General features: G+C 38.9%; 1 protein-coding gene across 5 annotated transcripts in view; it reads left to right on the top strand.

Annotated features, from left to right (window-relative positions):
- WHSC1 (Wolf-Hirschhorn syndrome candidate 1) overlaps nucleotides 1-17,468 on the top strand; it is a 99,505-nt gene that overhangs the window by 27,763 nt on the left and 54,274 nt on the right. For all 5 annotated transcript variants that reach the window (XM_017727743.1, XM_017727741.1, XM_017727742.1 and 2 more), the window contains one exon: nucleotides 11,030-11,655. In XM_017727743.1, the coding sequence (XP_017583232.1) occupies nucleotides 11,059-11,655 (597 nt within the window). In that variant the 5' untranslated portion in view covers nucleotides 11,030-11,058. The remainder of the gene's footprint in view (nucleotides 1-11,029; nucleotides 11,656-17,468) is intronic.

Genomic DNA, 17,468 nt, shown 5'->3' with positions numbered 1-17,468 from the left:
AACGACACGACATTTCTTAGGTTTTAAGCACAGAAGATGGTTTAATGCATGAAAATAGCAAGTAATTCCTGTATAGAGCAAGGTAAAGGGCCTGGCCTTTTTGGGAGAAAAAAATTAAACCTCGGGAGCAGTGTGCTGCACAGTGAGAAGCATCCACTAAGTGGTATTGCTGGAAACAACAGATTCCCTAGCAGTCAGTAATCAGGCATCAGTAAAGAACTACTTGGGTGGGGATAATAATGCAGTGGATGGTGGTGACTGCATGTTTTAGTGCTGTGTTTGTGGCTATACTATTTGAGCTCTTTCATTATTTTCCTGCAAAGAGAATTAAAATGGCCTTACGGTTGAGTAGATGTGATAGATCTGCTGTAATTCCCAAATCTAGTCTTTGGATGAAGGAAGAATGGAGATGATAGAATCAGAGAATGGTTTGGGTTTGAAAGGACTTTAAAGATGATCTAGCTCCGCGCCCCCCCACCGCCACCTTTCACGAGACCAGGTTGCCCAAAGTCCCATCTCAAGTGGATCTAAGTGGATCGGTAAGTCCTGTGTTTCTAGGGAACATCGCTTTCCAGTTAGGCTGTAGCTTTCAGAAATGTCTTCACCAAGGATGTACTGGAATCTTGGTTGTGTAAATGAGAAGTGGAGATGGAACATGGCCCCAGGATAGGTGGTCAGGTGATGAAGTCAAGAGAGAAAATAATTTCTCATCAGAGCTTGACATGTGAGTCCAAGTTTCCTTTGGTGCATAATTGTGGAGCACTTGGGAGAAAGGGGGCTGGTAAGGACAGCCTTGTTGATGTGTCAGTAGTCACCCTGCTGGTTGTAAATTTATGTAGTTGTTTGAATGGGCCAGTCAGCTATTTCATACAGTTACTAGTTACTTGGAAGATTTTGATTCTGAGAACAGTTTTGAAGGAAAAGAGAGAAACTACCTAAATTCTCCTTTCATTGTGCCTTCAAATTAGCTTCTCTATGACCTGCAGTCATTGGAGGTAGCTGTATAAATATATTTGCCTTTTTCCTGTCATTTTACACTGACAGAAATTACTAAAATGATACATCAGCTGTTATTTTTAGTGTTTTTATCAAATTTGGTGTAGAAGGAGAATGTAGACCGTACTCTATTCTGCTGCCCTTTGGGTTGAATAGCAAGCTACAAAAATACTCAAAGTTCATGATGAGCAGGAATATATACTAATATATATTAATGCCTTGTGATGATAAGTAATGCATGGTGGACTATGCATTAACCTTCCTGACAAGTAACTCTAAACTTTAGCACCAGGTAATTTATGGACTCTGGTACATTCATTAAGCAACTTCTGTCCAAAGAATACAGTAGATTATACCATAAACTGAATTTTTTAAACTGTATTTTGTGTGCAGTGAACAAATACCTGTGAATCATGGTTGAACCAAAAGCAAGGTTTCTACTAACCTTGCTAATGTTAAGAAATAATACCATTGCACAGAAGTTGTTCTTATGGTACCGTGGTGTGATGAGCTACATGTGGAAAGTAGGGGCTTGAAAATGTTTTTGAATGTTTAACAGCAGTCAAATTGCACTTAGTGAGTATGGAAAAGTGAAGTACTAACCTAATGTACTTCAGAGTTTTCATATGTTGGGCAAAATGACTTTGCCCTGGGGCACCACTGATGCAGGTTCTCATATTTGACTTACTGTGACACCAGTAAAATATATAAGAGACTTAAAGCATGTTTTAAATTGCAAGGATTCCTCAACAGGTGATGGCTCTGTTTCTAGTTTTGTTCCCATCCTTTTAAACTTGTCCTATTTTTATCTTGGTGCAAGATAGCAATTTGATCTTCTTTTGAACTTTGGTATTCAGCTTCCCAGCACAAATTGGAGCTATTTTACATTCCTATTTGGGGTAAGGATACATAGGTGGTGAATGACTGGAAAACTGCAGCATGATGTATTATTGAACTTGACTTTCATAGAAGCTTTAAGATTTTTCCTCTGCTGTCTGTGAAGGATACTGTTGGTTTTCTGTGTCTCTTTGGAGGAGCACATGGATGTCTTGTTCTGTTGGCTGACAAAGATGACCATTTAACTGCCTTTGTGAAACCTCTTTGGCTTGTGCCTTGTACAAAATACTAAAACATTAGAATCTCACATCCATGCTAAAATACACATAAAAAAATGTGTTTTATACAGAATCACAGAATGCTCTGAGTTGGAAGAGACCCCCCTAGGACCATTGAGTCCAGCACTGAAGTGAATGGCCTGTATAGGGAATGAATCCACAACGTAGGGGTTAGTAGCACCATGCTGCAACCAGCTGAGCCAAGCTGAGGGTATACAAATCATCTTCAAACATATTTGGCCTTGAGGGCTAAGATCAGAATTCCATGTTTTCTTTGCCAAAGTCAAAAAACATAACACAAGTGAGTTCTGTTCTGTTCTCTTGAGTCCTGCCATAGTAAACAAGAGATACACCAAGGAGCAGAAGATAGATATTCTGTGACAAAAATATTTTCAAGAGAAAAGGCTGAGGTTAGGGAAGATCTCATTAGAAATATTATTTGAATGTAATTTGAAATATTTTGAAAAGCTACTGATTAAAGAATAAAAGAAGCATTAGAAAGAATATGCAGTAATACAGCCTTCTGTCATGGTGTTTGGGACCCATTTCACATACTTATTCATTCTAGTAAGCAGAAGCATAAATGTTCCTGCTGTGGCATGGGTTAGTCTGTGGAGCTGAGGTTCCCAAGATCATGTATCAGATAAATCAATTGTGGAACTTGCCAGCCTTGGTGGGATGCCATCGGAGCAAAGATCCTGACTGCACTGGCTCTCAGAAACATCTAAACTGGGGAGTTATCTCTGTAGTAAAGAATGCCTAGATTCTAGGCTGATAGTAAAGCCAGAGGGATTTAAGCCAAAGTATGAACCTTGTAGAGCAGTGTAGGGTGAAAGATATATGAATATGGATCATTTCCCTATATGGAGTGGTTGCCAACAACTTTCAATCAAATACTTCAGAATGAAATTAATGTTGTGATTTTTTTGTGAGTGTAAAATGCAGACTATCAGAAGCTGCTTTATAGTAGCACTCCTGAACAAACTAGAAACAAATGCTGGGATTAAATGTGGAATGTGACTGAAATTCAGCCGTTGTGCTAAAAACAAGTTCCAGTCTTAAAATGTGTAGTAGAAAGTGCATGTGCACTACCTATTCATCAGGTGAAAGCTTGGCTCAAAATGGTAGTGATAGCTGAGCCTTCAGAAACTCTGCAAGTAAGGAGAGCAACTAAAATTGCTCAACACTACTTACTTCTACATTCAGAACTAGATTTTCCCATGAGAAGTATGTACAACAGAATTTGTCCAAAGAACTAAATTTGATAAGACAGTGAAGTAGTGCACAAAGCTGGTACTGTGCTGAAAGGAAAGCAGAAAATTGCAAGAGATACCCACTGCAAACCTCTCTATGCAGAAGTTTTGGAAAGTGGACAAGAAGGAATTGGTTTGTTAGACAGGGAATTGTATTATCTTTCTGTCTCCAAGTGGAATGGGTAAGGTACGCTATATCTACAGAAACTTAAAACTCAAATTCCAGACCTCCACCTGTAACAGTTACACTTATCACTTTCTGAGAGATTTTTGATGTAGATGTAGCAAAAGAAATACGAAAGGAATTAAGAACCCTGAGAATGGTGGTAATGCATTTTGGCAGGAGTATGGTAAAGCTCCAGCACAGGGAAATACTTCCAAGTAATGTCCAAATGAGAAAGGCCACTTTATAGCAAGTATTTGGATTTGTTTGAAGAGTGTCTAATGTTTGAAGTCTCAGGCCTTGTTTGAGTGTTCCTGGCATACATCTGCCAGTTCCCTCTGTGTGTGTGTTTTGCTTCAAGGTAATACATTGATAGAATTATTAATGTAGTTGCATGTAAATGGTTATGGTCTGTGTGAAGTAGATCAGAATTAGCAAAGTATGGCCAGGATTATGTTACAGACAGTTACCTTGTTCAGATGTGGATATGTGCAGTTTTTGGTGAATGGTGTGTATCTGTAAGTAAAATTCTGTAGTGCTGTGGAGTCTTAATTAATTACCTGCAAACTTTACCCTCCAGATCTTTACCTAATGCTATGGGATGTGAAGTTGAATGTACTGGGTGAAAGAAATCTTCTGTTTGTACACACTACCTGTCCACATCAGAGAGGTCCATTATCAGTGCAATGTGTTGCTGCTTCTGTAAGCAACAGAAGATGTGGCCAAATACTGCTCTAGGATTACTATGTCCTCTCTGTGTATGTACAGCTGGGCCTTCATAGTGTTGGCAAAGCCTCATGTATCACCAGTGTCACTGCTGCTTCTTAGAATGATTCCTGTGCACCAGGTGTGCTTCTGGCATTTAAATGCACCCACTTGGATGAACAGGTTTTAATGCTGTGATAGACAAAGACAGCAGACTTGTCAGGGTCTAGGCAAAATGATTGTAGCCTCTGGATTAAAGTTAGTTGCTGTCTAGTCAGATCTGGGAAACGACTTCTGTAGAGGTGTAGCAGATAGCATTTTGTTAACGCTGCAGTTTGATTTGTTACTTATAACATTTTGTGGTGTCATCCCAGATTTGATCTTCCCTTCCTTGAATTCCCTCAGAATTTGCACAATCAGAAATTTTCATGATTCTCATGGTGAAGCTTCAGGCAGTTGTTGTGCTGCCACAACTACATACGGGAATAAGAGCAGAATCAATGGCCACAGTGAAGAGGAAACAGATTATAGTGTGTTTATCTGCTGCAGTGAATATTATGTAAGCGAGAGGATCCAGATCCTGAAAGTGTGGTGCAAGGAGTAGAGGTAGGATGCTGACGAAAAAAGGCGGTGGGATTAAAAAAGGTGTGGGAAATTAAACTAGTGTTAGACAGGTGAAAAAGCAGTATAAATAAGGAACTCTGCGTCATAGTGCTGAGCTGTTTGAGATTGTGTTTGGTTCTTTGTTCCCAAGCTACATAGATGCCAGCTGCACAACTCTGGCCCACCTGAAAGACAGAGAGAGACATCATTTCATTGGTGAGCAAAGACCTAAACTGAGGAAGTACTGAATTGGTGAGTCCTATTTTGCTAGAGAAGGGATCATTCCCTTTGGAGCTCTCCAGGACACAGAAAAGTCTCAGGTTTGGGGGCTGCCTTTTAGTACTTATTAAATATTGTTGGTATATCCATTAGTTCCTACCATTTTACGCACCAGTGTTCCTCCCTGCTTATGTGCAGAGGAGAAGCCATTCTTTTCTATTTCATCTGTGGTCCCACCACACTGGTATCTGCAGTTTCTCTTCAGACAGAATTACGACATCTTAGAAGAATTTGATTTTACTCAAATCCATCTCATTGCTTCACCCACCTCCAGCAGCAGGAGTGGAACTGACAACATTAAATTCCTGCAGCAGTGGAAAAAAATATTTCTTCGATTTTAAAGAGAAGGAACTGATGGGGAGGAATTCTCTTACAGAATCTTGTAGCCTTGTCCTCAGAAAAGGGTTGGTTGCAAAAGCTTTTCCTGAGGAAGAGCAAGAAGTCAGGTCCATCCATTTTGTAAGCTTGCTTTCTGCTGTAGCGAGTGGCATTTAAAGGGAAGAAATGACTTTCCATTCTACAGTTCTTAAGTGTACAAGTTGGTATTGCCTATTGTCTTGATAAGAAGGCAGTAAGTACTTGTTTAGGTTCATGAAAATAGGCTGTGACATTAAAGTTTTGAAATTTTATTCATCGAGGGAAACAAAACAAATCCAAAAAAGATGGATACTTTTTTTTCCCCCAAGAAAAATATTTGGTGGCAGGTAATACTGGGTAGTAAGTGCAACTGTAAGTACACTAAATTTTTTCACAGAGTTTTGAAAATGTGCTTTATCTTGTTATATTTACTGCAAGATTAATGAAGTCTTTACTTCAGGTGCTTTTACATTAAAAATCATCTCCTTTGGACGAATGCTTTCGTTTTACTTTCCTAAGACTCATGGTAAATTTTTAGAAAGGTTTGGTGTATTTATTTTCAGTTCTATCTCAGCTACTACAGTAAAGAGATAATGCTTTTGAATTTTCTGGATAGAACTGGTTTGTGACAACTTTTGGCAAACTTGCAATGCAATTTTTAGTTGTGTTTTCTTCTAAAATAAGATTCTGTTTATATCCTGCAGTAATTTTTCACTGTTTTAATATGGTGAAGAACAGTTACAGTGTACTACACGACTGTAAATATCAACTCCTATTTGATATTTTAGGGGTTTTATACAAGATAATCTGAGTAAGCATCCTCAAGTTTTCAAATGTATTAGCAAAAATGTGTTGTAACCTTCTTAATCTCTTTAAGTATTTTCTCTCATTCTGATCTGAAAATAGGAATAACCTTTTGTCTTAAAATTGATGAGGCAATAAAGAGCACTTATCAGAAAGCAATCTTAACACAAAAAAGCAGCAGCCATCTATTAGCTTTTTAGTGCCGGCTGAAAGCCTGATTTGTAGGTAATAAAAATAGCTTTTGTGGATAAAGTTGTCTTAGTGTGAATTTGTGTTGAGGTGTGTCTTCCTCCCCTTCTTTCCCCCACCTCCCTGTGCCTGCCGCGAGTAATTCACCAGAGTAAGAAAACCCATAGACAAAACAAAAGTGGTATTTAATAGAGATGCTTGTTGATGGTTACTTACTGAGTTCACTCCCTTTGGCAGAATTGGAAGGAATGGAGTACTCCATTATTTCTGACACACCAGAAAAGCATCCCTGAAATTACAGCAGATGTGGAAGAAATGACTAATAAATATCACATAAATGATAGTGGCCTGGACAGTGAAGGAGGAATCTGACATGCACAGTAACTGTATTTGGCTCATGATTCCTGTCAGATGAAGAACTTTCAAGTAATTAATACGTGATTTAAAATGTCTGCAAGATAGTTTGCCTTATATAGAACCTGTTCTTTTAGTTTGAAAATGTGTACAAAGCCACTGCAAGGATTGTCCAGTTGTCATTATATGATTAAAAATTCTAGAGACCTTCGTCTGATAAGAAATCTTCTTTTGCATACTGAAAACTGTTTGTTCACAAGCCAAAATACCATGTTTATTCAGCAGACTCCTGGTTATAATGGTTTTTTCCCCTTTGTTAATCAAAATGGTACTTGTTGGGTCACCAGACATTCAATATGGGACGACACTGGCTTAAGCTCATTAGCCGCTACTAGCGTGTGGTGCTTTTGTCCCCTTCCTTTCCCTGCCCTCCCCCCATTTTCCTTTTCAATAGATACAGAGTCATCTAGAAAAAGATAAGGGATTGCTTTTGCTTCTGTGTGATATGGTGGTCCAGCATGAGAGCACTTGAATTTAGCTACCAAATCTAATTGTATGCTCAGCTGCTTCAGGACCTTACTCTTACAACTTGAATCAACCAGATCTTGTCTGTGATCTATCTTATTTCATTCTTTCACGTCTTGTCTTCTAGATCTCCTTGCATTAATTCCAAACTCACAGCAGCACTGCTTGGTTATCTGTTGATGGTTATTTTCTCCTCACCCCTTCTTTTCTGTTCTGTTGCCCTCTTCTCATAAAGGGCCTGGTCCTTTTTCTTCCTTATGGTGTTACCATGAAGTTTTCTATAGTAAAGGTGGTGCAAAATGTACTTGGCTTTAATTTTGATCTTCTTTCCTGAAACCCTTTGTTATTCCCCTGTGTAGATTTGCTAACTTTCATTTAACCAGACCCCACAATGTAGCTTATTTATTGCAAGGAAGATTAAGATGTATATCAATAATTTCCATCCCACTGATTGTTCTAGAGATGATGATTAACCTGTAAATTACTGTCTACATGTCTCATCTCCTCGGTGGGATTATATTTTCTTAAAGGTACTCACATCTGCTGTCATAGCCCATTATTCTGCCTCTTACTTTAAGCCTCTACTCACTTGGTTCTATTAAATCTTTGTACAAACGTGGTCCATTTTCCATGTTTTATAATCTGTATCTGCTGGCTGTGATATCTTACAGTCTCAAATTACTGCCTTCGGCTTCATTTTCCCATTTACTGTTGTCCTGGGTATGTTAACTTCCTTTTACCAGTATTACTCCTGGATTTGTTGTCTCTAGGCTCCAGTGATTTGAGGAGCCTTTTTCAGTGCTTTCGGCTGTTTTTAGTGACCTCTATTAGTGAGAATCATTAACTGAACCTTCACTCACTGAAGTTCTTGAAATCTATGTATCTTCAGATGGATTAGGCAAATCAAGGTAACTCCTAGAAGTTCAGGGTCTTTCACTGCATGGCTTTATTGGTCTTCTTTTTTTTTTTTTCATTTGTGATATGGCGTGAGTACTGTTAGGTTTATTAGCTAGGAAGAGAATTACTTGATTTCTTTAAGCCGTAGCATTTCACATAGTTACCTACTGGTCATTTTTCAGACAAGGCCTTGAACAGTTTGATCTGGCTTAAACAAGGAGTTGGAATAGATGATCTGAGGAAATCCCTTCCAGCCTAAGTTATTCTGTGACTGTGGCGATTTTTATGTTTTGAAATCCTAAGATATCTATTTTAATTCATCCAGTGTCCTGAGATTGACTGCACCAGTAATACAGTCTAACTGGATTATTTACTGCTTTTTTGGAGGTGTGCCTCAAGCTTGATGGCTTTGTAGCTTAAAGAAGTATGTGATGAGAGTAAGAATTATTATTAAGCAGCACAAAAGAAATTCTGGATGACAAAACGCAGGTGGCCCGATGCAGAAATCCATACCCTGATAAGCAGTTAATGGAGCCATCCTAAAAACTGTTCCTCGGCCGGGGTGAGCCGCGCCGAGCCCGGCACCCACTGGGGGGCGCTGCGGCCGCGCGAAGCCGCTCTGCTGCCTCAGACGGACGGAATTCGGAATTTACATGCCCAAAGCAAATCTCTGCTTTACTCTGGTAAGAATCCCTGGGAAGGAAGTACAGATTTAGCAACAGTTCGGTGTTTTGGTTGTTTGGTTTGGTTTTGTTTTGTTTAGGTTTTTTTTTTTTAAGGAGATTTGCACTCCGTAACTGTAAGTGTAATGTTTCCCAGTGGGTTTGCCTTTTGCCTAGAGATTTATAGAATTTGTTACTATTTGTTCCTTAGGCAAAATACGATTTCAGTTAAATCTGCTGAATCACAGCTTGAAACACTGTCATATTATTAATTGGGTTGAGAGTTTGCCTCATGTCCATGTTTTCAGAGAAGATGTTGTGAAAGGACATGAATTCTCTTTTGGTTTAGTCATTTATTCTGTTCTAGTAGAGTTTTGCGTTGCCTTTTATCTCTGATTCCTCTTAAGAGTTGACGTAGTTGGCTGCTTCCTACTCATTTTATGAGAGATTTTATTGGTAATTCAAATTTCATCTGACTAAAGAAAGATTAGAACCATTTCTCTTGCAGATTCACTTGGAGTTCAGGTACACTTGCTCTTCTTACCTTGTTTAATGCCAGATTTTCAGCCTGCTGTTTGTGCCTGGAACAAGAATGGTTTTCATCTCTCAAATGAGGCTATATAGCTTGTGTGGATAGATACCCTTTATCTTGTAGATATTTTAGAGCAGCATGTTAGGGATATGGGAACATTTGCTAAGGAGTGATGGAGTTATGATTTTTAATTTTTTTTTCTGCATCTTTGTAATTAAAAAGGTTTCATGTTTGTCAGTTGCTTTGAATTCAGGCTTGACATCCTTAAGAAGTTTGGCCAGGCTTCAGCAGTGCTCAGTTATGAACATGTTTACATTGCTATTCCTGATGTAGAGGTATCAAAAATGCAAGTTGGAGGAATATGCCAGTTGTAAGCATCATAACCATGTGCATTAATAAACAAGGTGGTGCGATTCAGAAGTGATTTCTTCCATAGCAACTGACAATTCAATAGATATTTGTCATGTGTTTTACTGCACTTTTTTGGAAGCACATGAGACTAGATTGGATGAAATGTTGATTCGATGTGACAATGCTTGGACTTAATCATATATGAAATTGGTTACCTTGAGCATGGATATAGTGATGATTGTGATGAGCTTTCATAATATTTATGATGGTGTATTTTTCTATATCATGTATATACTGGACCTGGTAGTATGAAGAATCTGTGCATGTGAATTTTAAAAACTGAAATAATCTTGTCTGGTCTAGGAGCACAAAGGAATCATTCTGCCAGATTGATTTGTGTGCTACAATGACATAATGTAGAAAAAGGCAGGGTTAGCTTTTAGAACCCTTGGAGAACCTATCTAGGGCAGCAAGTTGTGCAGTTTTAGCTTGCTGCATGTTTGCAGATGTCTGTATGAGAAGTAGGTGTTAGATGATACTGTTATCATGAAAAATCTGAAATTACAGCAGTTGCTTTGATCATTTAAATTTTGGCCAGTATGGTCACTGGCCTGAAGGATTAGCTGTTTCCCAGTTGGGCTGGTGTTCCTGGCCCAAAAGGCTTGCCCTTTATTCGTTCTTACAGCCAGAATGCTTTGGGATATGTCTGGAGATTGTCTGAGCTGTAGTGCTTCTGCAGGAGGTGTTTTATGATGGAAGATTGAATGTCTGTAGAGTGAGGAAGGGAAGCTTGTGATGCTGCTGTCCATGGTGTAGGTGCTACAGGAGCACAGCCCCTGAGGTTTCTATGCTGGCACAACCTCTTGGAAATAAACTCATCTGGTTTGTTATTAATGATATTATTCTAGGTCTAACTCTCACTTGTTTTAAATAGTGTAGTACCTTTGTGTAATTGTGGGCAAGACTCATGCTGTAGATGGTTAACAGATGGTTAAAATGAAAGCTGTGATTTTGCTTTCTGCTTTTGATTCAATAAAATTGATGATTCATAGATATGTTTTTCTTGGACTTTTTTGTAATGCATATTAACAGACACTGAGGCATTTTGGTTGTGAAGATTGTAAACAAAGCTTTTTTTAGTAAAACTTGAATGAAGTACATTAAGTTTTTATATTAGTGCTGACGTCTATCGGAATACTTTTGACATTTCTTATTAAAAATATTTTCTTTTTGTCTTAATATAGCAGTGTAAGACTGGAAACATCTGGGCTGAATGGACTTTAGCATCAAAAGAAGTTCTCAACTGTTAACTCAAAAAATTAACTACATCAAAATGAAGCAGGTACCAGAGATCCTTGGAAATACCAATGGGAAACCTCAGAATTGTGAAGTGAATCGTGAATGTTCCGTCTACTTGGGCAAAGCACAACTTTCTGCCACTCTACAGGAAGGTGTCATGCAAAAATATAATGGCCATGAGACTCTTCCATTTATTCCAGCTGATAAATTGAAAGATCTGACCTCTCGGGTGTTTAATGGCGAGTCCGGGGCCCAAGATGCCAAGCTGCGCTTTGAACCCCAGGAAATAAAGGGAGTTGGAACACCCGCTAACACTACTCCTATCAAGAATGGCTCTCCAGAAATAAAGCTGAAAATCACTAAAACCTACATGAATGGGAAGCCTCTTTTTGAATCCTCCATTTGTGGAGACAATGGTGCTGATGTGTCCCAGTCGGAGGAAAATGAACAAAAGCCAGCAAACAAGGAGAGGAGAAGCAGAAAAAGAAGCATAAAATATGACTCCTTACTTGAGCAGGGTCTTGTTGAAACAGCGTTAGTATCAAAGACTTCAAGCACCACTGAAAAGAAGGTAGTACTTTTTTAATGTATTCTCTCCTTTGTTAAGTTTGTTAATCATACTGGAATTTCAGTGTTCATATGCTCATCTTCAGGCATTTAGGAGGTGCATCCCATGAATGGGGAGTCATTTTCTGTGACTCTCTTTGTCTTAGTAAAGGACAGAATGCACTCTAGTTCTGGTCCCTGTTTCTTCCCTAGGATAGGAATAGCCAATAAATTCTGTTTCTGTATCAGTAAAATAAGTCTCCAGAGCAAATCAGGGCATGTGGAAGGATGTGTTGTATGAAACAGAAACTTCGAGACATGTAGCAATTTTCCTGGTTCTGCATTAAAGAACAATGTACTCAGCAGTCAGTTGGCTGATCAGCTGGGCTCTTTGCCATCAGATTTTGGCAATTGGAATGTAGTCCCTCTGCATATTTGTCATCTGAAAAGAGCTGGTTTTGCTTGCTATAACTTAGTGGCTTGTTTTTATTGAAAATATCTAGATCTTGTATTTGGTGTCATTAATTTTGTCGTCAAGCTCATTTGTTTTTTGCTTCTTTTAAACATGGGCAGAAATGGATATTTTGCTTTTTTCAATTTGCCTTACCAAGTTGTAAATAAGAATGCTGCTGGGAGCCCTTTTCCCCGTTTATTTCGCTTTTGTTGCTAGATTCCATTTAAAGGAATGTGGTTTGCAGTAATTTTATCTCAGAGGAAAAACCCTACATAGCAGGGATACTTCAATGTATATTAAGTTTCTCAGTTAATAATTGAGAATGGTGTTGTATAACAATGGTAAATGTTAATGAATGCTTTGGCTTGTTAAAAGGTCCTGGGTTTGCACACCTTAAACACAGAATGAATGTTACAGTTTTCTGTCAACTGCAGTTAATCATGGAATCGGGGGTTGAAAAATACCTCTAAGATCATTAAGTCCTACCATTAACACAGCACTGTTGATTCTTACTTTCTCCCAAGGTCACACATACAGAGAGGAAACACAGCTGCTGTATTGCTGATTTTATTTACCGTTCTTTTCAATAAAACTAAATAATAAATGAGTTCACAGAACTGTGTTAAATGTGTTTCTAGGTATCAGAAATATTTATCATTTGTTTATGCTTTGACTGTATAATTCATCCTAAAATTATCAATACTGATGTTTTCAAGAATGTTGTTAAAGAGTTTGTTTTCCTTAATTTTCTTAAGGAGAATGTTTTAACACTAACTGGTTCAGACTTTTCTGAATCATTACTCAGAGGTAAAAGGTATGGGCAGTCAATAGCTTGAGTCATTCTTTGTCCAGCTCATTGTTAATGAGGCTATATTGGACTAAAAGGTGGTATGTTCAATAGCGTTGACAACTGGAGCATATTTGTGTGGATTTGTTAGTTGTTTTTTTTTTAGAAAGAGGAGGTGATATTTAATATGTCCACCTATGCAGTTTATTCTGAAGCCTTTTACACTGGTTGTCCATTAAGAGTGGCCTTTAATTTTTCCTGGTATGCAGTTCATTTAAAATGAAAAGAAAGGTTCATCTGGCTTCTTTGAGTTGTCTTTTGGGCAGAAATCATTAGGAGAAAACCTTGACAATGCTGTTTCCCAGAGTGGTTGGGACTTGGTGGCTGGTGAGTGATAGGGTTTTTTTGCTCCTGTGCCAAACCCCTGAGCTACCAAACTGCTGAATCAAGGCAACCACCTGCTTGATCTCAGACCTTGCAATATTGCAGCCCTGTTCTTTTCAGAGAATTTGAAACAGAGGGTCATGCTTCTGGCTTCTTTATTTCCTATCATAGTGCACTTCAAAGCTCAAAGGTCAAAAGGAAAAGCATTTAAAGGTCGCAAGATGTTATTTTATGATATAACTCCTTGGTTGTAAAAAACTGGGGCTTTTCTTTCTCTCATAGGGAGGGTTTGCAACTGTGCAGGTTTAAAATAAGGAAAACCAGATATGAGGGAACATGTGAAGGAGATTGTTCAAATGTTTGTCCACATGTACTTGTCAGGCTTGTGACATACATGCATTTTCTGTGATAATAACTGTAATAGCTTAGTTATCAGTGTTCTTTGGTTTCAGACTCTAGCTGTTATTTCATGGCCAGCATCCAAAGCCTTAATGTTAGTGCATCATACTGTGGTTTTATATAACTGATTGTGGCTGCAAAGTGAAAATTAGGTGAATACCCTTGGAGTAAAAACTGATTAATTTTGCACTCAGATACCTGTTTATTGTAGGTTACATGTTAATGTAGAACCTGTTTGTCTGGCTTTATTTTTCATCTGGTTTCTCTCTCAATTTCTTGTTGTTCAACCTCTTACTCTTTTGATTTAGCAAAAACCACCATGGTTTGAATACTGCCTTTTGTGTAGGGTAATTATATCTGTCTGATGGACACAGCAGATTACTATTGCACTGAGGTGAGAGGCATATCGTGTAACAAATGTTCCAGTGCTCTGCTGTTGGGTGTTCTTCTTGTTTGGGCATTTTTTGTTAACAGAAATGAAGGCTATTTAAAACTTTATCTGTGAGTTAGCTTTCAGCTGGGAATAAATGTGATCTGCCCAGCTCTGACGTTAGATTTCTGTTGATAACCACCAGCTTTTCCAGGCCTCTGGGAAACAGCTGTAATGCTTTCATTTCCCAGCGTAAAGGAGATAAAATGGGACAACCTGTGGCTCTTTTCCTCCTTCCCTCCTGCTTTTCTCCCTTCTTTCCTAAACCCCAGTATCTCTTCAACTGAGAAGTTCACTTTAAAATCCAGGCCTCTCATGATAAGGCTTGGTTTAGCAACTTTACTGCCAAAGCACTGCACTCCTGAATGGTCTGTGTTATGGGTGGTGGATATCCTATGTTGGGGGTTTGAATCGACGCCAGACCCGTGGGCTCTGGTAGCTGCTCACGTGCCAGGGTGCTCTGGGACTGGATTTTGTCCTGACTGCTTTTCAAGTCACTGTTTTCCGTACCAGTGAGGAATGAAATTTTCTTCCTCATTGCTTGTGTTAGAAGTGAAGCAATCCTGTTTGGAGGAGAAAGGCAGAGGTTTATTTCATATATTAATCTGAGTCTGATCCCTAGAGAATCCATAGTTTCTGTACAGGAAACAGAGAGTACACACATGTGCAGCTCTCATGCCGTCGGTCCCAGGGTAGGTCTGTGCTCTCTGACCCTGGGAGCAGCCCAGTATGTGATCCTGGCACATCGGAGCTCATTCTGCAGAAGCTGGGATGGGCCTACAAGTGGCAGTTCGCCCTTTTGGCTGGGTTTCCTGGCCTGGCTTCCCAGCACGGGTGCAGTAGCTCACAAAAGCAGCAGCACTGTGTCCAGAACAAACCTGGAAGTCCACGCACTGCTCTACTTGCTAGTGTAAGGTTTCCAGCTGTGTAATATATGTACATGATCCAAAAACTATACCTTCCATATAGCTTCCTATCCACTTTTCTTGCAGTTCTCTTCTAGTATTATAACAGAAACTTGGCAGGTTTTTACTCTCTCTCTCTGCAGGATATGGCCTATAATGACCTTGCAGTAGCTACATGGGGGGCAACTGCAAATTGCTGGAGAAATTCCACTGGTCCTTGTCATGTGTTTATGTTGCCATTTCATCTTCACAAAACTCTTCTGGCCAGCTCCATTGTATCCAATATCTACATACAGACAAAGATTTAAAAACCCAGTAAGGGGAGAACAGAAGCAATCTGAGGATGATCATCTAATTTGTATGTGTCTGTGGTAACTAAGTATGGGAAGCTGGGGACACTGAAGGTGATGATATTGCTCTGATGTTTGCATCTGTCAGTAGAAGCCAGCACAAAGCAACAAGCTCCCTTTGTAAGATTGGAGAAAGGAGTTCATCAAATGTTATATTATCCTGTTGCAGATGGTACAGCCAGATCCAGAGATTGCTTGTTTTGTCTTAATTTCAAAAATAAAAAGAAAAACAAATAAGTATGTGTTTTCAGGGGAAGGACTTGATTGTTTCTTATTATCAGTTGCTAGGAATTCCTGGTAAAGTACAGTTACTGTACGTGTCACAAAATGTGCAGCTAAGCTACCACAGGAGTCAGGATCTGTAGCTGTAGGGTAAAATGAACTCAATTATGTTTTCCTTTTTAATGGACTGTTCTGTCAAATCAGATCCTGTCTTCAGGCAAGTGATAACACAGGCTATCTGGCTGATGCCACCAGGATCCCAAAGGAGAAGGAGCAGTCCTAAAAATCTCTTCTTGCTGATCCCTTCAGGAGCAAGAGAAATAACTTCTTACCCTTTTTGGAAGAGTTTCTGAGCTACTGTTTTGCATTAGCCCTTACTAAAGGATTAAGTTTAGCTAAGCCTTGGGAACTTGTTAGTGCTAAGCAGTTCATGATGTGCAGCAGTAATTGTTACTTCAGAACTTTAAATTGTTTTTTCTTAATGCCTCATTGGAAAAGTGTCTTAAAGAACTACTTGTTCTTTAAGAAGCACCAAAAAGCATACAGCAATATACTGGTTTGAGGGGAAATTAGAAGCTTTGAGTATTTTCAGAGTGGCTACAAAATTAATTGCAGAAATTGCCGGAGTATTTGTTCAGGCTTTCCATACCAGACTTCCTGTTCTTGTATGTAAAAGTGGCTGAATTAAGTACACTTTCTGTGTGAAACTGCTGTCTCAATATGTATTATTTAAATACATTTTTTGCCCTCTCCATAAAGACATTGGTGGGAGAATCCAAATCAAGTATGAAATAATATCTTGAAGTGTTGACAAAAATACTGCTTAAGAATAGCACTACCAAGTTGGATCAAGGAGCCGTTTAATTCAGCACCTCAGTTTGGGGTGAGGTTCAGTGGAGGAGGCATAAGGGAGGGTACAGACATGGCAAATCATGGAGTGATGCTCTTTTTGAATATATCCAGCCTCCAGCAGTTTGTGACTCAGAGGTTTCTGGAGCTGGTGACTCTGTATTTAATGGCTGCAGATGGCTAAATTCGTGGAAGGAGACCTCGGGTTCTTTTTGAGCCATTGTGAGCTTTTTGCATCCATGACATTAAGTAACAGGGCAATAGAGCAGCTCTTTTTCAATTTGCTACCTACTCGTTTTGCTGGATTCTCTCATAATAATAGACATGGGGATCATGGACTTCTGTTACTGATTGTTACATAGACTTCTCACAAACCTGATCTATTTTTATTTCAGCTTAGCCAGTTCTAGTGTTGTTCCACATATTATAGAAGCCATTCCAGAATGCTAGTTCATGGTATCATCCTGTTTCTGAACTGCGATGCCCTTTGGGTTCTGCTGTTTCTTTTTGAGAATTAGGAACCAGAACAGTAGAGGACATTCAAAATACAAATGTCTTGTGAATGCATACAGTGGCCTGTTAATGATTTCTATATTGTTCTCAATTTCATTATTTTTCATTATAACTAATTGTAGCGGGTTGAGTTCGAAACCAGGCGGAAACACCAATTAAATGTAGTGGTTTTGGTTCAAAATATTCATTACTTACTTATTTTCCTTCTGTGAGATAAGAATTAGGAGAAAAGCAAAGCAGGCACAAACCTTAAACAGTTGCAGTACAATGAAAGAGTTTTATTACTAATAGAATTAAAAGTAAAGAGAAAATAACAAAACAAAATTAAAGCAAATTCCCCCCCCTCTCCCCCCCCAGCACTTCTCTCCTTTTACCCAGCTCACACAAGGGATAACAGAACATGGGATGTTAGTCAGTGTTCCAGTTTTTGAAAAGTCTCTCTTATGCTTAAGGAAAAAAGGGTTTTCCTTCAGTTGCATGTGGTTCCCAAACTGCCACTAATAGCAGATCCGCCCGGAAACAAACAGTCTGCTGTGTGTAGAACA

The sequence above is a fragment of the Corvus brachyrhynchos genome, unplaced genomic scaffold, assembly GCF_000691975.1.
Source record: "Corvus brachyrhynchos isolate BGI_N302 unplaced genomic scaffold, ASM69197v1 scaffold80, whole genome shotgun sequence".
In the NCBI taxonomy this organism is placed as follows: Eukaryota; Metazoa; Chordata; class Aves; order Passeriformes; family Corvidae; genus Corvus; species Corvus brachyrhynchos.
Note: the sequence above shows the minus strand (reverse complement) of the source record. Positions and strands in the feature narration are given on the sequence as shown.